This window comes from Xiphophorus couchianus, chromosome 5 (assembly GCF_001444195.1).
Source record: "Xiphophorus couchianus chromosome 5, X_couchianus-1.0, whole genome shotgun sequence".
Lineage (NCBI taxonomy): Eukaryota > Metazoa > Chordata > Actinopteri > Cyprinodontiformes > Poeciliidae > Xiphophorus > Xiphophorus couchianus.
Window position 1 is genome coordinate 18,842,129 of NC_040232.1, and position 25,830 is coordinate 18,867,958.

The 25,830-nt window shown below is 38.2% G+C and overlaps 1 protein-coding gene across 11 annotated transcripts in view; it reads left to right on the forward strand.

Annotated features, from left to right (window-relative positions):
• Positions 1-25,830, forward strand: part of ctnnd1 (catenin (cadherin-associated protein), delta 1) — a 32,739-nt gene that overhangs the window by 4,531 nt on the left and 2,378 nt on the right. For 3 of the 11 annotated variants that reach the window (XM_028018946.1, XM_028018947.1, XM_028018948.1), the window contains exons 2-21: positions 8,910-8,984; positions 9,338-9,460; positions 10,290-10,570; positions 10,709-10,799; positions 11,009-11,199; positions 11,278-11,524; positions 11,680-11,751; positions 12,401-12,551; positions 13,586-13,787; positions 17,002-17,119; positions 17,256-17,412; positions 18,419-18,436; positions 18,746-18,811; positions 18,930-19,057; positions 20,056-20,206; positions 20,327-20,522; positions 21,329-21,525; positions 22,074-22,121; positions 24,172-24,254; positions 24,975-25,029. In XM_028018946.1, coding sequence (XP_027874747.1) covers positions 9,344-9,460; positions 10,290-10,570; positions 10,709-10,799; positions 11,009-11,199; positions 11,278-11,524; positions 11,680-11,751; positions 12,401-12,551; positions 13,586-13,787; positions 17,002-17,119; positions 17,256-17,412; positions 18,419-18,436; positions 18,746-18,811; positions 18,930-19,057; positions 20,056-20,206; positions 20,327-20,522; positions 21,329-21,525; positions 22,074-22,121; positions 24,172-24,254; positions 24,975-25,029 — 2,569 coding nt within the window. In that variant the 5' untranslated portion in view covers positions 8,910-8,984; positions 9,338-9,343. Of the gene's footprint in view, positions 1-5,496; positions 5,645-7,056; positions 7,287-8,909; positions 8,985-9,337; positions 9,461-10,289; positions 10,571-10,708; positions 10,800-11,008; positions 11,200-11,277; positions 11,525-11,679; positions 11,752-12,400; positions 12,552-13,585; positions 13,788-17,001; positions 17,120-17,255; positions 17,413-18,418; positions 18,437-18,745; positions 18,812-18,929; positions 19,058-20,055; positions 20,207-20,326; positions 20,523-21,328; positions 21,526-22,073; positions 22,122-24,171; positions 24,255-24,974; positions 25,070-25,830 lie in introns of those variants that run through there. The other 8 variants (XM_028018942.1, XM_028018943.1, XM_028018938.1 and 5 more) reach the window with 5 other exon arrangements.

The following is a 25,830-nucleotide window of genomic DNA, read 5'->3' on the forward strand; positions in this document are numbered from 1 at the left end:
TGTTCAGTTGGTAAGGATTTAATGTCTAAAATATGCTAAATAATGAAGTTAAGTAACAGTAAAAACACATTAAACTCTTTAACCTTAAAAAATAATTAACCCAGACTGAGGCTAAAAAGTTGAGCAAAAACAAGAAACTATTTCGATTTTCATTCTAAAAGCTGTTTTCCAGATAGGTGATTTCAGGGAATTTGACCAAGTTGTTTTGTTTTAATTTTAAGTCCCTAATAAATTTGTTGGCATTGGTTGTTGTTGTTTTTACCCTCCCACCTCAAGAATTAGCTGAGCTATGTGACAAAGGTGACTAAACCACTTTCATTTTTCTAGTCTTGTCAACAAAGTATGGCATGTTCTACATGTTTGCTGATAGCTCATTAAAAGAGATTTTGGATCACTAAATGGTCTTATAATCTTTAAGATGAAGTAGGATTTTAGGTTTAAGAAGTCTGTGTTTTTTTTCTTCTGCTAAATGTTTATCACCGATTTGTCCAAGAGTGTGTTGTGCCTGTTTGCTGCTATGTCACTTACCTTTGGTTGGTATTTAATTTTCCCTAGAGAGTGTACTTTGTGCTATTTACCCCCTAATTTAGGAATGCAGATGACATTAACAAACAGATTTGGCCAATAGCCATCAGTGACAACGCTGCACACAAGTCAGACATTTACTGGTTGTTAGTCGGTTTTAGTTGGAAAGAAGCCAGAGAAACTAGCTAAACTGAAACCAAGAGGCAGAGTATGAGACAGTTTTGAAGATAAAGAAGAACAGGTGATTAGTGGAAGTGACTGCTGATCTGGGATGTGCCTTTCATGTCTATTAGTGACATACAATTTCATAGCTATAGGCTGTGATGTTACTTGTGGTGATGAGAAAAGTGATGTTAAAAGTTATTGCATAAATAAATCTCATTGCCTCACAAATTCTGGAGAGTGATAAACACAAATATCGCTTTAAAACTAAAGTTTATGCATTATCGATTGAAGTTCTTAGCAACACCAATTACTTTAAGTCGCATATCTGGACCTCTAAATGCTAATCAATAAATATAAAACCTTTTATTATGAGACATAAACGTAACATAAACTTACCTGAGAAAATATAGCTTGACAGTAAATAAACCCAATCATACTGCCAGTTTTTTTTAAAGTAATTGTCATCCATTAGCTTATTTTTGTTATTGTAGGAAGACTAATTGTTCTGAGTTTTTTATTTTATTTTATTTTATTATGCTTTTATAGACATGACAGATGAATTACAGTTTATATTCCATCAATATTTTGAATATATTAAAATCATAATGTATGCTGAGAGGATGCTTTTCTTTTTTACACAGCAAGACAACACATACAAATTGGCACCCAACTTCAACACAATCAAAACATAACCGTGACTGATGATAACTACCGTAATCTTATTTATAACACTATCAAAGCATGATAATAATATCGGGGACATAAAATGTAGATATGTTTGCAGTTGGCCTTGTGGTTGAACATGTTTTCTTTAGTGTTATTTGTTCAGTTATATTCAGATTCCCTCCATGCGCCCAAGGCCACTCATTTCCTTTCCCACTAAGATAAATGAGCTTGTGTTGTCTACATGAGGCAGTTGGCCTTGCAGAGGTTCCTGAAAAGCCTGCATGAAACCCTGAGTGTGAGTGAAGGTGGACATGTTTGAAACATTCACTTTCTTGGGGTCTGCCTTAATGGCCACATGTGGAGTAGTGTGGGCCAGGACCAGAGCCCCTTGTGGTTTCATGTCAGGATGGTAAAGGTGGGACTATCTGGATTTAGGCCAAGGTCAATGCACAAAGCACCACAGGGTGTTCACCAAATCGCTGCGACCATTCAGATGAAGCTGAGTCAGCAAAGCTCTTGTCCAGGCCACAACAGCATTTTAACTTCATTTCAGATATGAACAGGATGTGTGTTGGACTACCTCAATGACAGAATGATTGAAATAGAAGATATGGTATATTATAAAAGAGATAATATAAAACATTAAGCAAAAAATGTTTTGGGGGGGACTAAATATTTGCCATATACTGGTTATGGTGTATTGCTTCTTTGAGAAGTTAATTGGCTGCACTGCCCCTTTAACAGAGAGGGTTGTGCTGCTAATGGCCCAATAATAGTGCAATGGCCGATTCCCAGGCTTTAAGTGATGGAAACCATTTACAGCTTTCACAGCAAAGTGCATCTTTCCACAAGAACGTTGAGATTTGTTAAAAGTTGTTGGGATTGACTAACTCTCTATAGCAGAAAGGAAGGGACAGGAAATTAGGTTTACATTCTTCATGTGTTTGTTCTGTCAGAAAGATGCAACAACTCTTAACTTTGATAAAAAAAAGACTTATCTCACAGATTCTCACTAGATTTGCATGGAATAAGAAAACCACATGATCTCTCTATAAGATTGTATAACATAAACTAATTGGTTTTATTGAAAACAAAAGCAACACGTCTGGTGTATAAATTACTAACTAGTTATATTAACGTCATAGCTAGACCTGTCACTACAATACATTTTTGCTGGATGATAAATTGTCCCAGAAATTATTGCGATAAACGATAATATTGTCATTTTGAGACCATCTTTAACTAATATAATAATGATATAATAATACAAGTTCACCCTCTCAAAGATTAATAAGTTTTGTATAGACCTAGAGTTTATTCAAAGCAGCCAAATACTTTTTTATAAATCGTAGGCAGCCTTTTAAAAGCTGAAGTTCTGTTTAAGTTGTGTCACCCGATTCACATTGAAATCTCTTTAAAAATTGTAATCCCAGAATTATATATTTTAAAAAGAAGCAAATATTGCTATAAAACCTTCTATAAGTGATATTTACATTTTTTTTTGTTATTTCCCATAATATTAAAGTTGTAATAGTGTATTCGGGTCAAACATTATAACTGTTACAGTGGAATATTTTCAGACCAAAACAGAGCAGATTCTGCCTTGGAACAGAAATGCATTCAGCTTCTTTTTATTTTTTAAATAAAGTAAAACATTCGGTAACAAGATGGAAAAGGTAGATAACCCTTTTCTAGGTATGTTTACATTATCGTTGGGACTTTTTAAAACTGCAACCTGCTGTAACCTGAGACAAACACAAACCTGAATGGTATGAAAACAACTTTTTTGTCAGTTTTAATATGGAAACTTTGTAAAACCTGGTAAGGAAGACCGGTCCATGCTTACCCGTTCCCATTAACAAGTTGCTTTTCTAGATCTCATCGGCAACACCTGACAGCCTTTTCAACATAAACATGCTTTTTGTTTTATTTTAGAGATAAGTTTAAGCCAACTTGTTTTCTTGTCTACATATTTCACCTAAGAAACAGTACAGGGGTCTACCCACTTTCTCTTTCCAGCTTTTTTGTTTAAAATACCAAGACAAACGCAGATGAAAGATGAATTATGAGCCCTTTATTTTTTTAGGACAGCTCCCAACAGCTGAGGCAGGATATGACACGCTAAATCTTACTCTGGAATGTATGACAATGGTACTACGGGAGTGTTTTCTTGCTGCTCCAATGTGCCTTTGACCACAAATGTCTCTATTTTCTTTTCTTTAATTATTTTTTCCTCCCACACAGACGGAAAAAACGTTTTACTTAACTTCACAAAAAGTTGCCAGTGCTCTGTTGGAGTATTTGAGAATAGTAACAAGCATACAAACTTGCCACTTTATTCAGTCTCTCTGACACCCAACCACACATCACTTGTATACAGATGTGAACACACACTCAAACTGGCATACATCCACACTTAGACAGTCCCGTCGATGCGGTCGGACAGCAGATTGGAGATCCATGAGTCAATGAACTTTGAAGCAGAAAATGATTTTTGCCCTGGTTTGGAGATGAGCCATGCTCATGTCATTCCTTTATTAGACTCTGCTGAAGTAATCCTTTTCCAGATTCCTCTGTCCTCCCACGCCAGGATAAAAGTCTAAGACTGTGATGGTCTTACTTTGGGCTGGACTGTAATTTAGGTTTATACCATCTATGGCATGTGTTTAGGTTGCGTTTTCTTTATTTAACAGTAGAAAAAAAAACCCTTCTTTCTCTGCGTTTTTCCTAAGCAACCATGTCTTAATTTCTTTCCAAGCATTTCCTTTGTGGCTACATGTTAAATTGAGTGCATTTGACATGATTGATTGCCTCCATTATTCACAGCAATATAGCTCAGTAGGCTGTTTTAAAATGGCGTATCGGGTCTCATTTAGTTTTATGGCATCGTGTGTCAAGCGGTCCATTTATGTTTGACTCAACTGTCTTCAGTCTGGTGTGTTCACACAATTTTTCAAAGAAGCTGAGAACAACCACCAAGTTTTAGACGATGGCCATGGACGGCGTTATCTTGGATCCTTGGTGGTTAATTGTTAACCAGAGTTATGGTTGCGCAACGTTGGATTTTTTTTAGGTACAGTCATGGCTGCTGAGAGGCATTTTTTAAAAGTCATTACAGACATAAAATACAATGTAGCTCTGCATTCATTCACTGGACAAAGTTCAAACACAACTTGACGCATTAAGCTTGGCTTCATTTTTGCTTTGAGACGCTTTAATGACATTTTCTCTGCTACTAACCCTATCAATACCCTTTAACTTTGTTTCTAGTTTTAACACAGATTTTAGTGCAAAACTAGAAATGCTCCAAGAATTCAGCCAATCAGGATCAACTGTGCTACTTTAGATTTTTAAAAGCTCGACCAATAATTGGCTTAATGGAAACTAAAAAATTGTTCCAGGTGATAATAACAGCAGTACTCTTTGGTGTGGACTCTTTCTGACTGAGGAGTACCTAAAATAAATTCTCTGTTTAACACTTTTACTATACGACTCGAGTAATTTTGTACCACTAACCTAAATGTCATAAGTATCCTTACAATAAAATATATCTTATTTAGAAATTGATATATAATCGCAACTCTTTTTGTTGTTGTTAAATAACCTGTCTTTTTTGTTGCTTCGATGAATTGCCCCAGTCTTTTAAAGTTTAGAAGCTCACAGCCCCTCTCTGCTCTCACATCTCTCTCCCCTTTTCATGTTCGTGCTATTTTGAAGCCAAAAGGTGCTAACAAGCTCCACATGCTGCAGCTGAAAATTGCCGCTCTTCCCTGTTGTTGTAAATCTCACTTTCTAATTTTAACCCTGCTTAGCTGTAGGTGAAGAAAGATTGAAATGTGACGATAATCTGCTTATGTCACTCCCTGTCTTGAATTGTTTTAGCAATTTCTGCTTTTTCTGTTTCCACTTTCATCACTTTTTCTCTGCTTTATTTTCCAGCTTCTCGCTAATTAAGTATAAACTTCATTATCGCTTCTTTGCTGTTTAGATTCCTGACTGCACCCTGCGTCAGAGCCCTACTTTTTATCTGTGTGTACGTTGGTGGTTTTCTTTCTGTCCTCTGATAAATCCTGGTGTTGGACTCATCTGTCCCTGTGCTGTGTGGTGACGGTCCTGTCCTGTCCTGTGCTCTGCTCTCAGTGTGTGAATGGAGCAGTGTGCGAGTACGGCCTCCCTGCTGGCCTCCGTGCGGGAGCAGGAGAGGCAGTTTGAGATGCTGAGCCGGGCTCTGGAGGAGGAGCGGAGGTCGTGTGCCGGCACCTTGCCCCGCCCCCTCCCCAACATGCAGGTAATGCCCTCTGACCCTTCTACCCTTAGTACCCTCATGCATCTTTTCCATCTCAGTCCTCCTCGGATTCTTCCCTTTGATCTGAAGCGGTTCATCCATTCATTCATGATCACCCTCATCTCATCTGTGCTGGATGGTAGCAGACCACAGCAGGAGCTAAAACATGTGACTCTTAGAATTCACCTTAAAGAAAGTCAAGTAAATGCTTTTTAAAACTTAAGCCCCAGAGGGGTTTTCTGAAGCATGTGTTTAAAATAAAACACCCAAATCTAATTTATATTTTCTTAAAAATTACAAGCTCTATTTCAATGATCTTTATATCAAGAGACTCCATCAGAAGTGTAAGTGCCACAGCAGCTGCTATAGTTTTAGAGAAAATGAGAATGGAACATATGATAAAATAATTTGGATTGGGCCTGTCACAATAACGTGCTGAACAATAAATTGTATTAGAAATTTCTGCAATAAATGGCAATATTGTTGTTTTGGGATAATTTTCACGCAATATATTAATAATGCATAATAATGCAAGTTTGCTCTCTCAAAGACTAATAAACTTTAATAATGTGCAAAACACTTAACACTGGAACTGGAAGATATTCTAAATATCCGAAACGAAACACAACACCCAAAAACAATAAATAAAATGTAAATAAAAACCACACTGAGTCGAAACCATAAATAAAATGGATTATGAAGTTTCTTTAAGCAAAATTGCCTGTCAAAGATATTAAGCATCAGAAAGATGAGCTTATTTTAATATACCATGCGATTACTTGCTTATTGCAACAGGTTTATCCCTCACCAGAATTTTTTGCATTATGGTGTAGCGTATACAGACCTTCTAGAAATATCACAAATAAGGCTACAAACTTTTGGAAACCACAGACTCACCTGTGGACATTACCTGTGCAAAGAACAGAAAGGAAAGAATAATTTCCTTTCTAATTAATATTTTTTGACAGGCAATTATGTCTACAGAGACTTCATAATCCATTTTATTTATGATTTTGGTTGTGTGTTGTTTTTACTTTCATTATATTTACCAGTACTGTTTTTAGTTTCGTTTTTTGGATATTTAAAACTGGCTTCCAATTCGAATGTTAAGTGTTCTTTACAAAATTAACATTTATTGATCTTTGAGAGCGTGAACTTGCATTATTTTTCCACCATCAATATATTACTTGAAACTGGCCTCAAAACATTAATGTTTATTGCAATAATTACTGGGGCAATTTATCATCCAGCAATTTGGTTTCCGTGACAATTATAGTTCTAATTAAATAATAAGAAATTTATATTGGACTCAAATTCAAGTGCATTTTTTTGAAATCCAGTGTAGTAAAGAATATTACGAGAAATTAACACTTTTTTTCTGAAAGGGGGGAAAAAAGTAAAAGCACCAAAATATATGCTTTTTTTTGGCACTACCAGAGCTCTAAGTTACACAATGATCGTTCCCCTCCAGCTGTCAGGCTTTGGAAATGCTGCGCCGCCCGATGGTTTTGTCCCGACTTGTCCTTGAATGTGTGCATGCAAAACTACGTCTTGCTTTAATGTTTGGTTTATCATTCCTACTTTTTCTGATCCGGATTACTCTTGTTCTTCTGTCTTTACTTGCTGGAGGGTATCCCTTGTTGGGGTAAGAATGAAAATAAGATCCCGTCTTTTGATTTCATAAAGTATGGCACTGTTTTGCTTGTCAGTCACAGGGTGAGTCGGTTACTTGGCTCTGAACCCAAACTTAAAACGCTCGATAATTCTTTCACTTTCTGAGAGAAGCCATTAGTGTACCGGAACAGTTTAGCACACTTCCTCACTATCAGGGAACCGTTGCTGCTTTAGCCAATAATAATCCACCTCAGCCTGCTGCTCTTGCATGTAGCCACACCTTAATCTGACAATCTCTCAGGTAATTTCAAGGCTGTTCTGAGTCATAAGGTGCTGCTGTAAATGCAGGATGTTAAATAGTGAGTGTGTGCAGATCAGGAAGGTTGCTTGTGTTGCCCCCATCACTGCTGTGTGTTGTTGTGTGTCAACATTGCCTGAAGGCTCCAGCATGCTTCTGCTACTCTCAAGGCAACACAACATGATATCAGTCTTTACTGACAGGTATCCACATGTCTCCATCTGCCCAGTTGCTTCTCTTTCTGTCTGTGGCTTAATCTGATCTGAACAATTTGTGTCCAGCAGCTTAATCTGATGTTTGTGTGTTGAAGGCTTTATTGTCATCAGTTTCCAGCCAACAATGTCTTATTTCTGTTTTTTTTATTACTTTAAATCACGAAGGATCTCTTTTTAAATGTGTTCTCAGCAGGAACAGAGGTCTGTCTGTGGCTGAAAAATCATCAGTCATGTCAGCTGTTTTTCACTCATTACTGACAAATTCTCCATTTGACATCGATTCATACCACCATCACAGCCCATTCATTTAGTTTTACTATCATAATGCAACAATGCCCTGCAAAAGTATTCAGACTTCCTTGAAGTTTCTCATATTTTCTCTATATACAAACCTCAACCTATAGAATTGTTTTCACCCTGAATCCAAATAAATATAATTCGCTTAAAGCCACAGATGTTATGTTTGGAAAAATTTTTTATTTTTTTTTCTAAATGTCTTATATGGGAAATTTGTTTTCATTTTATATAAAAAAAATAATTTTTAAAATAAATGAAGCAAACATCAAACTATTTCCTTACAATTGCTGGATAATGATGGTCAGTTTTTACATTTTCATTTGTAAAAAAGTTGCCAAACCCATAAAGTTTCCTACCACTTAAAATATGAATCACTATGTTTGTTGTCATTGGAAGTTCCAATAAAATAGATGTTGTGGTTGTAAAGTAACTCAATGTGAAAGGTTGAAGGAGGATGGATTCTTATGCAAAAACCATATTAAGGTACAAATGTTTTACCTTCTTAAATATAGAAACCTAAGTTGTATCGTCATGACTGTAAGTATATATTTTTTAAACCATTTGTTTTGATTCTGGTCTTTTGATTACATGTCTGTAATGCACGATGGGAAAAAAAGGTCTCGTAACATTCCTTTTTTTCTTGCTACACAGATGTGGCTGAAATTAAAAAGTAGTCTGATAAATTGCTGCGTTCTCCTTGTTCTGGATGAATAAAGGCATCTGCTCAGTAGTTGGCGGCGTGACACAAATGCTGTTTGCCTAGAAATGCATATTAAATTCAATTTCTTGTTAGTGCTGAGTGGGATTCTCTCATGAACATGATTTTGTTTCTGTCTGTTAACAGAACGGCCGCATTCCTTGTGATGCAGACCTAGAAAGGCTGACGCTGAACGAGGGTTACATCAACGGGACGCATCATGTAAGAATCAGACCTCTGATGCCTGAAGCTAGAGATAATGAGCATCACATTCCTTTTCTGTCAATGGATAACTATATACGTTTTAGCAACATAGAAGTTATAATACGCTTTCTACAATATCAGTAGCTGATACTGATTTTAATAAACCACACACTGGACAAATGGAGTATAAGCTATAGACTGCATTTAATGCTCTAACCCTCATGACTGGAACTGATTTGAGAGTAAATAGTTTATTGATCATCACACAATAAATTGAGCTATGTTATGATGTTATATCAAATCGGCCCTTTGGAGTCTCACAACTTGAGACATTGGGACTGAAATTGAGCATTGTGTACATGTGCATGTAGTTCAGGATGGAGCCTGGTCAGCTGATGCAGGAGACTTTCACAATGGAGGAGCCTCAGGAGGTGGCCCCGGTAATCTCCGTGGAGATGGATGACGATGGGACTACAAGGCGCACAGAAACCACGGTAAGGAGGATATCAAATGTCAGTGGCGTGTTTTAGAATCGAAGAGTCCAGGTGCATCTCAGAAAATTAGAACATTATTCAAAAGTTCATTTATTCCAGTAACTCATTTAAAGAACGTCATATAAATGCAGTTCACATAGACTGATGCGTTCAAGAATTTCTTTCTATTAACTATGATGATTTTTCTTTTGACTTTCAGCTAATTAAAACAACATTTAAGATTACATCATTACATCAGACTCATAAAACAGTTTGAATAGAGAAGTTTAATACCTGCTTAAAGATTGTTTTCAAAAGATACTTTTAATCTGACAAAAAGAGGAGCCTTGTTGGGAAGCATATTTTAATTTCTTTGTGTATCTGTGTGCCATTTTGTGTCTGTTGCAATTAAATGTTGACAGGGATTTTATTTTGTTTTGAAATGTTTGAGAATGTTTTCTCCAGCATGATTTTCAGACGTTTCTGATTAAAGTAGCGTATGAAAACACAAACGGAACTGACTAAACCTCTCGCAGCAGCTACACGATGTCTTTTTCATGCTGCAACTAGTCTATGTGATTTGTAATATATTAACACAACATAGTTCATAGTTGTGATCTGGGATTGAGAGAAAATTAGGTTTATCAAAATTTAGCTTTTGAATTCATGCTTCTTTACTCTGATACCTGTAAATAAAACCCAGACAGTCAGCTTCCTTTAAAAACTAAATAAAACCAGGCTAATCCTTAACAAAATGTCAACAAGTGTAAAGAACACAGCTCCTGTTTTAGGGCTAGGTGTGTTAACAAAAAACACGTTAATACACTCGCTCCCTTTATTCCCTTTTTAGGTGAAGAAAGTTGTAAAGACCACCACTACTCGCACAGTCATCCCCTCTGTGTCGGACACTCTGTCTGTGGATGGAGGCGGTTCCCTTGTTGGGGGTTACGCCTCACCCATGGTCTACAGACAGGGCCCTGGCGGCGCTGTGCCCATGGAGTACCCCACCCATACCGTGCCCCGCAATTATCACTACAGTCCCGCGGGGGGCTACGACGACTACCGTGGAGGACCTCCGTCTGAGCCATACTCCAGCCTTAGCAGGGGGGCTCGGATGGACGATCGCTACAGGTAACAGGATTTTACTGAAATCTGAACTCCTCTTATCAGATTTTAGTGATGTAGTTGCTGCATTTTGAGCTTGTTGCATTCAAATGTTTAAATGGATTCATTTCGACTCAGTTTTCCCTCCACTCTATTCTCTATCAGACCAATCCACCCAGACGGCTACAGAACCCTGGATCCAAGCTACCGAGCTCCTAGCAGGAACCAGTTGGACCCATATGCTGCCCAACCACAAGTGTGTTCAACAGTCACTGCATCATTAGCTTCAGGGCTTGTTTTAACTGAATCTTGCTTTGGCATGCTGATCTTGCAGGTTTCACCTGCTAAGTTAACATTGATGATTTGTTTGCCAGCTGCAGTGTGTCAAAATTTACTGGAATAACTGGTCTGCATCTACTGTAATGCGTTATTTCCATCCCCATTTCCATTTCTGTCTTTTCGCAGGTTGGGCGACTGGGAAGTGCAATGGAGCTGTCGTCCATTCCCCGGTTTGTCGCAGATCCGTACGGTCTGGAGGATGACCAGCGCAGCATCGGCTACGACGAGCCAGACTACGGCATGGGACACCCAATGCACTACAACACCATGCCCCTCAACCACGCCTTCCCACATGGCCCTCCGCCGCGCAGGACTGGGTGAGTGTGGTAGTACGGTTTGACAAAAATTTGTTTTTTCTCTGCCGTAACTTAGACAAGCTTGTTCTCCCTCTGCAGGAGTTATGAAGGCGCTTTAGATGGTGCAGGAGAGGTTTACTATTATGGTGCCGGGGCACCTCTGGCTAAGGGTGAGAGGGGCAGCGTGGCTTCACTGGACACTCTGAGTATGAGGAAAGGACCACCAGCTAGTGGATGGCGTCAGCCAGAGCTGCCAGAGGTCATCGCCATGCTGAACTACAGACTGGACCCAGTCAGGAGCAATGCAGCTGCATACCTGCAGCATCTCACCTTTAAGAACGACAAAGTAAGACTTTTTTTTTTAATCATGAAGATGACCTTCTCCATGTGGTGCCCTTTTTATCCACGTGAGCACCTGACCTTAAAAGCGTTTGTGCACACCACTGAGCCTGGTGAAATATAAGGAAGCACATGAATAACATCAACCTCCTTGATTTGCAGGTGAAGTCTGATGTCCGCCGACTGAAAGGCATTCCTGCCCTTGTGTCCATGCTTGACAACCCTAACAGAGAGGTCAGAATTACTCTCTCCAACTGGTTTTCTGTCTGTTTCATAAGTTATTTATGCCTGAGCTAAGTGGAGCCAAATTAATGCCTAAAAGGATCGAGCTTTTACTGCACTGCTTTTACTCTTTAAACTGAGTGCAATAAAATGTCTTAGGCGATGTGTTTACATGGTAAATTTGGCGAGATGGAAACCTTCTGTGTTTGTACAAAAGGAATTAAAGCTATAAATTTGTATTATTTGGTGACACATGGTCTTACTATGATTTTGAGCTTAATTCATATGAATGTCTTTATTTTTTGATTACTTTCATATAGATGCCAATGTTGCAACATTTGTTTTTTTTTCTACAGAATGTAGTGTAATAAATCTCAATATATTGTACAATTTCTGTCTGAAACCAGTTTTAATAATCTTCAAATCAGATATTTGTTGGAAAATTCATGTATTGGTTCAAATCAGAGGCACTCTGGTTGGGATTAAAGTTGGTTCATAACTCCACATTTCTGTGCATCTAGAGTGAGAGAGAAGTGTGTTATACACTATGTGCAGCATAACTCTGGGTTACAATATTCTGGTTCCTTTACCTGCGTTTAATCTTTTGTTTACAGAGTAATCACTAGTGTCTCATAAAGGTGTCCCTGGCTCTGTGTTACAGGTTCACTTTGCAGCGTGTGGAGCACTAAAGAACATTTCTTTTGGCAAAGATGCAGACAATAAAATTGCCATTAAGAACTGCGATGGAGTTCCAGCGCTGATCAGGCTGCTGAGAAAGACGCGCGATCAGGACCTCACAGAGATCATCACAGGTTAGACATATTTTATTAAAAAACACAGGCTTCCTATGGTCTGGAGATCTGGACTGTACTGTAATTTCTTTAATAATTTATTTTTAAAGCTGCTTTTCTTTCAAAATAAATGATTGAATGCAGTTGAAAGAGCAGAAACTTGGCAATATTTCCTCCACTAATCTGGCAGCTGGCTAGATCTCCTTCTGTTTGAAATTTGCATTTCGTTTAGTAGTTTTATTGTACATACAGGGATTCAGAAACTTGTTGCAGGTTATGTCATCTATTTCAAGCCCATTAAATCCATTATGTTCTTGTCTCCACTTCCTTGCTACATTAAAAGTCTTCCTTCTGCTTTGCCCTACTCTTGTGATCAAAAGACTGAGAACTTTTTTTTTTTCTCTCTGTAGGTTTTTCATTTGTGGTAAAGCTCATTCTACTGATCATTTTCTTCTGTAGTCAATGCACATGAGCAAAACAAAGATTGAATGAGAAAAACACAAGGGTGTAAAAAACTGAACTGAATTACAGGGACAAGAATGAAAGTTATATTTAGTTAAATTACAGAATTCAGTGACCTAAAAAAAAATCACATTCTTGCAGGCTGTTTCTCTCCAAATTGGATTGTTTAGGTTATTGTGGTATAGAGACAGTATGGATCATGATATAAAATGCTGAATAGATGTATGTAATGAGCTTTGTTTCATTTTTATATTGGCTGCTTACAGTAGCTGATAAATGTGGGTTGTAGACGGTCTTTGTAACGTGTACCTTGGATAAAATAATAAACTCTCAGCAAAAACCGATGAATAGGAATAAAAGATGCTGACGCATAACAAAATAAATGATCTATGAAACAATAGAAATGGTTATTCAGAAGTTGTGGATTACTATTATTGTTTTAATAATGCTATACAAGCACATTTCATGTAATTCAAAATTTGCATGTGTCCTGTAGCTTTCCAATTATCTCTGTTTTTAAAGTCACACTTTAAAACAAGACTAAACTTCGTCTTTTCACACATTAATCATAAAATGGTGTGTTTTCCCCAAAGGGACTCTATGGAACCTGTCGTCCCAGGACTCTGTGAAGATGGAGATTGTGGATAACGCGCTGCACGCTCTCTGTGACGAGGTCATGGTTCCCCATTCGGGCTGGGAGCGGACGACCAACGGTGCTGGAGGGGGCGAAGAAAACGGCAAGCCCAGAACTCCCGAGTGGGACACGGCGCTCACTAATACAGCGGGCTGTCTGAGGTATGAAGGAAGGAAAGGGAAGAACGAAGATCAAAGTTGCCGCTAATGGAGGGGAGACCTGATCTTTTCAGGAAAACAACAAGGAGTCTGGTTAAGCAGATTGATAGGACGAAGGAAGAAAGTTAACACAGCAGAGGACCTGGGTGTGTTTTTATAAAGCCTTGTAGAACATAGTTGGAATGCAAAAAATTTACAAGCTTTCATTAATCTGATTGAGCTCTGCTGCTCTTCAAGAAATGTTTTGTCTACATAAACATAGTCTGACTAGAGTAATTATGTAATGAATAATTTTTCTGCAACATTTGATCTTACAAGTGTGTATTTATGTTGCTTAGTTTTCAAAAGGTTTTACCAAACAAAGTCAAAAAGTGCGGATCACCCTAAGTTCTACCAATTACTTTCATACGTCACCTGATGTTATTTTATGTTAATCCCCATAAATACCACTGTTCACAATCTCTAACACCACACATCTCCCTGAACCCACCCTCTCTACCATAAAACATAGAGAGGGCAGCATCATGTTATGGGGTTGTTTTTCCTGAGTATATTGGTCAATCTTGGAACAAAAAGTCTATTAGAGGCTGGGAAAGACTTGAGACTGAGACAGAGGTTAAAAGTCCAGCGACTTCCAGCAAAATGCTGGATAAACAGCATTTTGTTGCTGTTTTTCCAGCAACAAAATGCACATCTTTCTCTTTCCTCCATTGTTATTTCACCCTTAGTTATATAGAGTGAACTTTCACTCTAAACAACAACTTCAGACAAGAGAGAGCTACAGTGGAGTGGTTTAAGATCAAAGCGAACCTGCTTTAAGATTAGACTGACCCAGTCAAAGTCTGGATCCAAAACTAACTGAGAATCTGTGACTGAAGCCTGAAAATGGCTTTCCACAGATTCTTTCCATTGATTCTGATTGAACCTGATCGATTTCAAAGAGCAGTGGAGAGTTTTGATATAAACCAGGTTTATATCAACTCCTGATTCTATAAAGTATTAACAGAAGAGCTGAGCTTAAATGAACGCCACACTTTTAAGATTTGTATAAGTAAAAAAGAAAAAAAGAGTATCCTTGTTATTACACCTCGCAATTGAGTTGGTGTGTTGCTGACAATTCTTTCAGAGCCCTGCTGCTTGTTAAATTTGGAAGAGGTCTGCCACAATGTTTAAATAAATCAGAGGAACGGGAAGAAAGGAATTTAAGTTGTTACAGGAAATAGCAGAGAACAGTGGGGCAATGGCCTATACACCGTAAACAGTATTAGCAGGCCAGTGGGTCTGTTATCAGTGGATTCGCTTCAACAGCTCGGTTAATTAGAGCTGTTCTGCTTCATGGGAGAAGTATGTAAATAATGTTATCTTGAAGACTTTAAAAGTCTTGGTGGTTAAAGATTTATGCTCAGCATCAAGTAGGATCAACATCATGTTGAGCTTTGACTGTCTGCCTGATGCTCCAGAATGAATCGAGTGAATTGGGGATGAAAATGAGACATTAATAGTTCAACTTATAGAATCTGGTTTTTCTATAAGATGGATGTGAGAAGTATGGTTTGGATTACTAGCTGTAAGAACCAATCTCAGGGTTTATTCCTTAGGGGATCTAAATTCCCATCTTAACTCTGTTTAAAAGGCTTCCAAGATTTCCAAAAACCATCATTCTTCCTGACAGGCTGAAAGCTCAAATAAATACAGATGAACAACTTTGCTTTAATTTATTAAACTTTTTCTGTGATTTGTGTGAACTTTCACTCAAAATAACAACTTTAGACATGTGATATAGTTCTCAGTTTCCAGGTATTCCAACCCAGCTATTAATTAAAATTTTTGAACAGGGATGAAAACTGTTTGAAGCTGGTGCAAACAGCTGATGGCAACTGGTATATTTACTCAGCTTCTACTCGAACATAGCAGAGTTTTGAAGAAGCAGAAATTTTGCATCTCCAAGTACAATTACCAAAAGTTCTAAAAGTTATTTTAGCTTTTAATTTGATTCCAAATAACAATAAAAAAGAGAGTAGTAAAGTTGGAAGATTATCTCCATATATTCAGAAACCAGTAAGTCTTCTCCAGGTCAGATTTATCGCAGCTAATCTTGCCTTGAATTCTACATTTCCAGATCTTAATTAGATAAAAGTACCACGTTTCGACAACACAGTATGGAGCTGCGACTTCAGCATGTCATCGAACGAGCATTCGCTTTTTGATTCTTAGCTTCTCCCTCACTAGCTTCCACCACATTGCAAACAGTAGCCCGTCTCCCTTCAATGAAAGTGCTCATGTAACACACACATATTCCTTATCAGGAATTGTGCCGAGCTGAACAGGTTAGTAGCACAACACAGCACAATGCTATCAGCCATTGTTTTTGTTGTCATCTTCCCGCTCAGAGATGGGACAAACCCTACAGCTGTTCGTTCTGTGCAAGTGCACTTTCACACCTGCAGATTTCTTCACACCTCCTCATTGGATGTTACAGAAAAGTTCCACTCTCAGGCCTCGTTACACGGAGACACTGATGAATTAAATAGCAACATTTTTGATGCAATCCAGCCGCTCGTTTACGCGACACCAACGACGAAATTCTCTCACAGTGGAACTTTTGAAACCATGTCTCAGAGTGAAACCTTTCCATAACATCACCTACGAAGGTGCGTAGTATTCCGCAAGTGTGAAAGTGCACATGCGCAGTATGCACAGCTGTTTGGTGTATTCTGCTCATCCACTGGCACATGATAATACAAACAAACGAGGATAAAGCTGTGCTACTTTCTGTCCCTCCATAGTTCTAGTGAACTTCGCGACTTGTACGTATTCGCAGTTAGAGGGAATGTGTCCTGCTGTTGGCCGAAACGGCCGTCTGTCGCTGGGAAATACAACACTGAATGGCTGCAGTTTTCTAGTTTATCCTGCTTCCTTTATGTTCTTCGACTAACTGAGTTAGTGAAGGACACACACACAGTTCAGTTTGAGCTTTAAGTGAGAATGAGTCAGAGATGTAACCGGATCTTGTCAGACTGTACTCTGACTGTACTCTTCTTTGTGAAACTGCAGATTTAAATGGAGTTTCATTCAAACAACTTTTGTTCATGTTCAGACACAGCTGTAATTGTTGTCGGCTCATGTTGTGACCAAAACTGACTCTTTTTTTTCCCCCTTCTTTACGGCTTTTCGTTTCTCAGTTGCCTCATTCTTCTCTTTTCGTGTCTGATTTTAGGAACGTGAGTTCAGAGAGAATTGAGGCGAGGCGGAAGCTGAGAGAGTGCTCCGGTTTGGTCGATTCCCTCATGTACATCGTTCAGTCCCAGATTAACTGTAAAGAGCTCAGCAATAAGGTACGTGCAAGATTGACTGGATTTACAATCAGTATGTTCAAAATTCTGCATTTAAAACTAATTGTGTATCCTACAATTTTTTTATTTAAAAAAAAAATCTTTTTACACCTGCACCTTGTTCTCTTTATGTCCGCAGTTGACTGAGAACTGTATTTGTCTGCTGAGGAACTTGTCGTATCATGTGCACAAAGAAATACCGAACTTCGAGGCCTACGATGAGAGCAAACAAGCCAACTTGGGCCCTGCCCCCTCAAGCCAGAGGGCTGGCTGCTTCAGCTCCCGCAAGGGCAAAGGTCGGTGTCACAGAGTGACAATGGACTCATGTGATGTGTGTGCTCATTCAGTTTCTGGGGCATTTAGGGTGATATCACTGACTACACATTCCAGCTCAACTGATACCAACACACATGCCTCAACAAACAAAACTACTTGATGTTTGAGGAATGTCAACAATTTCTTCTCATCGTCTGTGGTCGCTGCTGGTTTTTCATTGAGAGCATTGATTTGTTTCAGCTGCAGCTTTCTTTTTGCTGGAACACAAGCTGATACTTTATCGTATCTGTATGCATGTTAACTGAGTTCATACAAAAATGGTGAGTTTTTTAATTAGTTATTTTTCACTTGTTTACTTTTTGATCATTAACAATGAGTGATCCTAAATTTCTCCCTTTATGAGAGTAAAAGTTCTTTTTGCTTAAAAAGATCTCTGCTGATAGAAACTTTACATTTCATGATCATCGAACAGCACATGTAGAAACAAACAGTTTAATACACATCTTGTTTCTACTGAGGAGTTAGTTAAAGGTTCGGGCTGATGTTAGTTTGCTTTCTCTGAGCTAGTTGATGTTAAGCTAAATCTGTTGGTAATAAAAAAAGACACATCTGCTTTTATTAGTTAACATTTATTTAACCAGATAAGGTGATTGAGAACAAATTCTCATTTTCAACCACAACCTGTTCAGAAAAACATTAAAATATCATACAACAAAATATCTTACAGAGGAATGTCATAACAGAAAAATTTCTGAAAATACAACCATATTCGTCACCTGTGAATGATACAGCGAGATCATAAAAAGTAACTTTTTCAATTCCTTTAAATATTTGGATTCTTGAATACATACAAGGCGCATGTCATCTGTGTTGGTAGTCAGGATGGAAGGAGGTTATTTGGGTGGCGGAGTAATGGCTGCTTTCCCTTTTAACGCTTTCTCTCCTTCGTTTTTTTTTCTGCCACTCTTTTCTTCCTTATTTTTTTCTCTTCTCCGTTCCTCTTTTCCCCATCTGGGTCGGCTACAGATGAGTGGTTTTCCAAAGGTAAGCTTTCTTTACCTCTGTGTAACGACACTTAGCTTCCGCTGCGTGATCTTGTCTGATCAAGTCTGGGTTGTTGACACTAACAAGCACGCCTGCTCTTCATTGTGGTTGTCCAGCACCCTAACCCTATGTTAAGAACTTGCATCTTAGTTTAACTTTTCTTTTTAGGTAGTGTGTTTGCAGATGTCAAAATAAGTAGAAATGCAACAACAGTAGAAATTGCATTAGAAATGTCTCCTATTTAGATGTAGCATAGACTTGTTTCTGTTCATTTCTTGAAATGTAATGTCGAAGGTCTGCTGTTTTTAGGAAAGAAAGATGAGGAAGCACCTGAAGAGAGAATAAGTATCCCACCGAGGGCCACGCCTGCTAAAGGTAAGCATAGATTCTGAGGCGATGTTTGACTGCATCACATAAATCTCCTCTACATTTTTCTCTGCTCACCTCCTGTTACATGCTTCCTCCCTCCTTCCTGTGTCCATCCATCCTGCAGGCTATGAGCTGCTGTTCCAGCCAGAGGTGGTCCGCATCTACACATCGATGCTAAAGGAGAGCCACAACCTCATCGTGCTGGAAGCCTCAGCTGGAGCCATTCAGAACCTCTGTGCTGGAAGATGGACTGTAAGAGCCACCTTAAGCCATCATCCTTTTCTGTTTCACCAGAACTCCCTCTGAGGCTGCAAAAGCTTCTGCATTTCTATCTTTATTTCCCACCATCACAGTCTTCCCACTTCTCCTCCTGAGCTTTCAGGTGTTGATCAGTGAAGATGCTTTTGAACCAACTGACTCAGAACGTTTTGTCCTTGAAATGTAATTACCTGTAACATTTTGTGTTACACTTGTTATCAGTGGCAGTGAATCATCCTCATTAGTTGTATGTATTTTGCTTCCAAGTGGCTAGATATTTCTGTAGTTTTGGGAAAAGGTTTTGATCACTATTTTAAGGCTTGGAAGTTGTCTCTTTTTTCATTTTTTAGTTGCTTTTCACTTGTTTTTTAGTTGGGTATTAGACCATGTGTTTTGTTTGATAAGCCTTTTAAATATGACTCATGAATCAATCAGGTATTAAAGTCTCCTGAATTCAAATTTATTCATGGCTCTTTGTCACCAAAAACTCTAAAAGTCTAAATTTATTTTGTTGAATCAGGTGTAGATACTTTTGTTTTTGTTCTTCAGGTTTGCACTTTACTAATTTTATCCAAGCAATGCTCTGCAAAATTAACAACTTTGTATAGGAAAGTTCATTTGTTCTTTCAGAAAACTGCAGAACAAATGACAAAAAAATCTAATTAAAAGTTTAGAGAAAGAAAAATTATACCGAAAACATTTCTCTGTGACAACTGTGTTTTTGTGTGTGATTGTCTGCAATTGCAATGTAGTGAAAAACAACTTATTGTGGATTTAGTTGTACCAGTAAACAGAAGTTGCTTCTCCTTCTAATTGGAAATGTTTTTTGTTTCTTTTCTTTTTTTTGACCAAACCTCAATGTTTTGTTTGTCAGCATCATTACTAAGACACTTGACTGCTGATGCTTATTTCATATATTTGTAATTTCTAAGTTTTCAGAATAGGCACAACTAGTAGTTTACTGAAAATCCTCTGTGCTCCTGTCTATTTAGCACGGACGATACATCCGTGCGTTGATGCGTGAAGAGAAAGGCTTGGTCGTGGTGAGCGAGCTGCTGGACAACACCAATGACCGAGTCGTCCGTGCCATGTCCGGAGCGATCCGTAACCTGGCGATAGATCCGCATAACAAGAAACTGCTCGGTGAGGCATCAAAAGCCATTTCCAACCAAACAGACTCTGGGTTTCTAGGGATGGATTGGATCGGCGCTGGTGTTTGTGTTGAAGAGTGTTTAACTTTTGTTCACCTCTGCCTGTTGGCAGGTAAATACGCGGTACCCTACCTGGTGGGAGACTTGCCTGGTGGTGGGCAGAATCAACCAGTGAAAGCGCTGTCAGAAGAGACAGTGGTGTCCATACTGAGCACGCTCCATGAGCTGCTGGGATCCGACGTGGAGGCTGCAAAAACCTTGAGGGCCTCGCAAGGAATTGAGAGACTCGTGCTCACCAACAAGGACAGGTAACGGTGGAATCGGATGCATATTAATTGTTTAATCAGGGTGAATGCGCATCCTTAAAAAGTCTTAAATTAATGCATCTAAAATTAAGGCCATAAAATGTCTTAAATTCATTTTTTGGAGGGGGTTGGCCTTAGATATGTTATTACAGGTCTTACATTATGTTGCGGCAGGACTATTTAATTTCGAATATTTTATGTAGTTAAATTTTTTTATCACAGGAGTTTGCTGTTACTCAAAACTTGAGTACTGAGTTTTGAGTAACACACTCAGTTTTGAGTTGCTGCTACCGGGAACTAGTTGCTAATACACCCTGCAACAGTAAAAGCAGGTTAGGGCAATTATGTCCATCATGGGTAAATGCTAATTTTATTTTAGCCATTGGTTAACTTCTGTCGGCAATCCACGCAATTTATTTATTTGTGATTCTTCTTTTGTACATTTGTCGCAATTTAGGATCTTAAATTCCATTCGTAACCTTAAAAAGGTCTTAAGTCTTGAAGCAGCTGTGGTTCTGAGGGTAGAGTAGTCATCTTGCCTACCGATGTGTGTATCGGTGTATTAATGTGTGTGCAAAAGGGTGAATGTGAGCCTAGTGTAAAGTGCTTTGAGTGGTCAAAATGATTGGAAAAACGCTATTTAAGTTCAGTCCATTTACCATTTAAGTGTTAAATTTGAGTTGGTGAATCCTGAAGAAGGCCTGATTTAATATAGATCAGATTTTATTGTGCTTCTGTGGTTGCTTGCTTGCTTTTTCTCTTTTTTTTAACATCCAGCATTTTTTTTCTCTTTGAACTTTGGGAAACAGTAACCGCTCAGACCGGGAGGTGCGTGGAGCCGGGCTGGTGCTGCAGAGTGTGTGGGCCCACAAAGAGCTCCGTCGGACCCTGGAGAAGGACGGCTGGAGAAAGACCGACTTTATGGTCAACTTAAATCCCCCCAAATCCGATGACAATAGGCTCAATGGAAGACATGACGACAGCACTTTGCCTCTCATTGATAAAGGTTGGGAAAATATCAAGATTTCCTTCACGGTTTCACTATATGTACACATTAAAAACACAAACACCTCACACACCGGCTTATTGTTTTTGCAGCTGCCTGCGTTTCTATTTATACTTCTAAGGATTCAACCAACATGATTTATTTTTCTCGTTGTTTGGTTTTGAATTAAGTGTTGCAGTTTTTGTATAAAAAAATAGCTAGTTCAAGGCTTTGAAGACATTTGCTGGTCTTGTAAGCCAAAGAATCCAAGAAGTTCAGAAGCTTCGGAAACCTTGTAGCCTTGAGGAATGAAGAGAATCTGGATTTACCCAGTACAGATTTACAAAGCAGCGTCTGGAAACATACTGAAGACAACCTTCATAGTCTGAAAACTATATTAACATAGTCAATCTTGAATGCCAGTTTATTAATTAAATATTATGCATGCTGTTACTGCTCATAAATAAATCAAGTAATGGGCTGTTTCTCTGTGACTGTAAACCTTAGGTCGACCTGACATTTAGAAAATAAAGCTGTTCACTCAATTTTAATGTTTTGCTTTCATACAGGTGGGAAAAGAGATGAAGAAATGATTCCATTGAATGAGTTTGGACCAGGCAAGTGCAGAAAACATTACATTCATCTACAGCTCATAACAGTGTAGAAGAGACATTCTAGTTATGGAACATAGTGGAAACCCATGAATGAGTAAATGCTTTCATATAGTTAATCAGTGAATGTGTGAGAAGATGGTGAATAAGAGTTGAATGATTAGAATTTAGAACAGCTGTACTTCTACTAATTTATACTCATCAGATATACTGTAGTTTGCAAGTATAATTTGTGTTGCCTGTTCATTACATTCCTGAGCAGGGTGGTGTTTTTTAACATTACTTCTGTTCAAAAGATTTTTAGTCTTTGCCACTCAGAAAGTGGAGCAGACTTGTCTAAAACCCAAACACAATGGCTACTCTGAAATAGACTTTCTATTTCAGAGTAGAAATAGAAAGTCTTTAGGAAATGTTTTTCAAAATCTAAACATGAGCTCAATCGAGGCAAGAAACGACCGGGAGATGGCATTCTAATTTAGTGTAAGGTTTGAAATTAACAGAAAGGCTAAAATATTAAACACCCATCCTACTGTACTGTCCTATTTGTTTCTACTCTAAGGCTAATGTTTTTTTTTGTCTTGTGGCGGAAAATCTATTTCTTTCCAATAATACAAAGTATCTTACTTGCTGAAGACAGCAATTAGAATGAGCTCATGGTATCTGAAAAAAACCTCTGAGATGTAACAAGTACTGGGGGATGTTTTAGCAGCTACTGTACTCAAGATTATAGACGGCAACACAAATATTTAGTTAACATAGCAAATTAAGTAACTCATTTTATGGCAATGAGGTCCTGAAAACCTAGCTTGTTTTTTTTTTTTTAAACAAAAAACAAGCCAGGTTGATTTTGTTATTTTTGAATGGACCCAGCTCTAAATGTCCTCTAGTTTCTCTCCAGGGAGAATTTCTTCCTGGTTTTCCAAACAGAGCTCACTCTTATTGCTTTTAATTGCATGAAAGACACACTTTACTCATTACTACTCAGTAGAAAAAAGAGGTTTTTCTTTGCAATAATACAAAGATCCTGCAAACTGATTTTATGTAGATTGAAATTGGTCATATTCAATTAAAACCATATTACATACCGTACATGCACTGTATTTACAAAAAACATTAAATTAACCTACATTTTTCCTGTTTTTGGTCAGTGAGAATTTCCAAAATTATTTCCATTTCCCAAATGCCAGAGTGAAAAGAGTTTAGATCAAGATCTCTTTACTCCAATTCAATAGTTTAAATAAACTAATGTTGAAATTCCTTTAATAAATTTGGAAATCTCTGAAGATGGAGTCGGTCCTCAGGATTGAGGTAACCTTAAGGGCTTTTACTCTAACAGCAACATAAAAATTAATCGATTTTTAGATTAATCGATTTTTTGCAATGAATCAAAATTTTGGCTTGTGAAGATTTAATGTTTTGAAAATCTGGATGTTTTTGTCTTTTTTTTTTTATTATTAAGATATTTGTACAGAAACTAGACAAAAATATACTTGGTAAGATTTTGTGTTTTTGCAGTTCCGTTCCATTTGGGAACAGATGAAGTGTGTGTGTGTGTGTGTGTGTGTGTGTGTGTGTGTGTGCGTGTGTGTGTGTGTGTGTGTGTGTGTGAGAGAGAGAGCGGGTTCCACAAACCTGACCCGGTTACATCGGTTCTGTCAGGAAAAATGGGCCAAAATTCCAGCAAACTGTTGCGTAATCCGTGTGTTGGGATACAGAAAACACCTCAGTCATGTCACGCAATTCGAAAAGGTTTCTGCCAGATACTGAGGAAACTTGTGTAAATCTCTGAATTTGAAAAAATTTTTTTTAAATCTCTAAAGCAATCCACTTTTATTGTAGAATTTAGTTTATAGTATAATTGTTAGTAGTCCTAACTGAATGAAAACGGTAAAAGTATATTTTTTAATCGGTACAGAACAAATGCATAGCTATTTTCAGCTGCACAGCCTCGTTCCTCCTGGGTTTCATGCACATAGAAAACAGGAAGATTTTCCTGGCTTGTATCATAGATGTCTGTGTGCCACAGAATCTTAAAGACATCTGCTTCCCCCTACAGACGCCTACTCCACACTGGACCAGAGAGGCAGAAAGAACACGCTGGATAAAACACTCGATGCTGCTGACCAAGATTCAGTACAGGTAGATTCTGATCCCATGGGAACCCACTTCCACAACGTTGCATGACTGCACCCTCGGTCAGAATTATAGCTACCTTATCGCTGAAAAAGAAAACCTCTGGAAAACACCTCCAACACCTTCTTTCCTAACCCCAGTTATTAAGAAACGAATTTTCATCTGGATTTATTTGTAAATTGGGGTTTAGGACTGTTGGTCAATAAAAGCCCAGTCACAGCGCTTCTTCAGCTGCTTCAGCACCTCTGTGAAATATTTCCACTGACGTTGTATCTGTTCAGGCAGAGTTCTCATAAAGCTGGGAAAAATACATGTCGTTGCTTTTCTCGTTTAAAAGGTTGGAAATTCATGGTTGTGATTAGATCATGCGCAAACACACACTGAATGCGAGCTCCGGGAATGTTGTTGTGTGAACGTTCTCACACCCACAGATGGCATGTTGTAGCACGTCCTATCAGAGCAAAGTGCTCGATCTCTATCTTGAACGTTATCTCCCATGCGTCTCCCTGAAACATGAACTAACATCGCACTAACATTTTCATTTTTTTTTAATCTCATCCTTTGTTTCCCTTTAACTACATCCTCTGAACTTTTTGTGTCACACTCAACTCATTGTTTTTCTTTGTTCACCGTTCTCTTTGTGTTGTCCCACCTCTGGGCTTCTCTTTCTGTCTTTTCATAATCTATCACACTCCCTATCTCTTTATATTTTGTCTCTTCTCTCAGGGAGGGATGTATGGGGAGAGGCAGGCTTCATTGCCTCTGTTGGATTCTTACGATGGTTAGGCTACATCCACTGTCACACTGCATGTCAGCGCATGGTATGTGTCCCACCAGCTTCCCTGCTCAACTCACCGCATGGCCTAATATTGTAGAAGTGTGTAAAAATACCTTGCAAAAAAATTTTTATACCCCTGGATATTGACGTTTTGTCATGTTACAGTCAGAAACGTCTATGTATTTCACTGGGACTTCGATTTGATAGATCAACACATTATAGGAAAATGAATTAAATTCATAATGTATAGATGGAGGAAAAAACATGACGCAACTACAGATCAACAGCAGAGGTAAGAAAATCTACCTTGCAAGGTCTGGAAAAAAAAATTGAAATTAATTTTAGCTTTTGCCAAATCTGGAAAAGTTTTGCTTCAGTTACCAAAGATAAAAATAGGATTTCCTGGGAAATAAATGGCTTTTTACTTTTACCTAAATATAAATGGAAAACTTTTTCTTTTATCAGGAATTGAGATATTTTCAATTGATTAATAATTCTGTCTTTTTTTATAATTATTTTACTGCTGGGTTTCAAAGTTGACGTAAGGTTTATGAACCAGATTTAGTTTAGAACGTTCATCAGTATATGTTTGAACTGATGAAAGTTCCTCCTGTGATTAAAAAAAACATTGCATTTAAAAACTCAATGCTTGAAAAACTAATAATAATAAAAGTGTTGGCACCATGAAGCATTGGGATGATTATTTTTGTGCAGGGTTAAGAAAGCTTCTGGAGGTAGTGTGCGGCTGGGTTTTATTTTAGGGGTTGTAGAGTTAAAAGGTTGCTAAATGCAAATGTCTGGCAC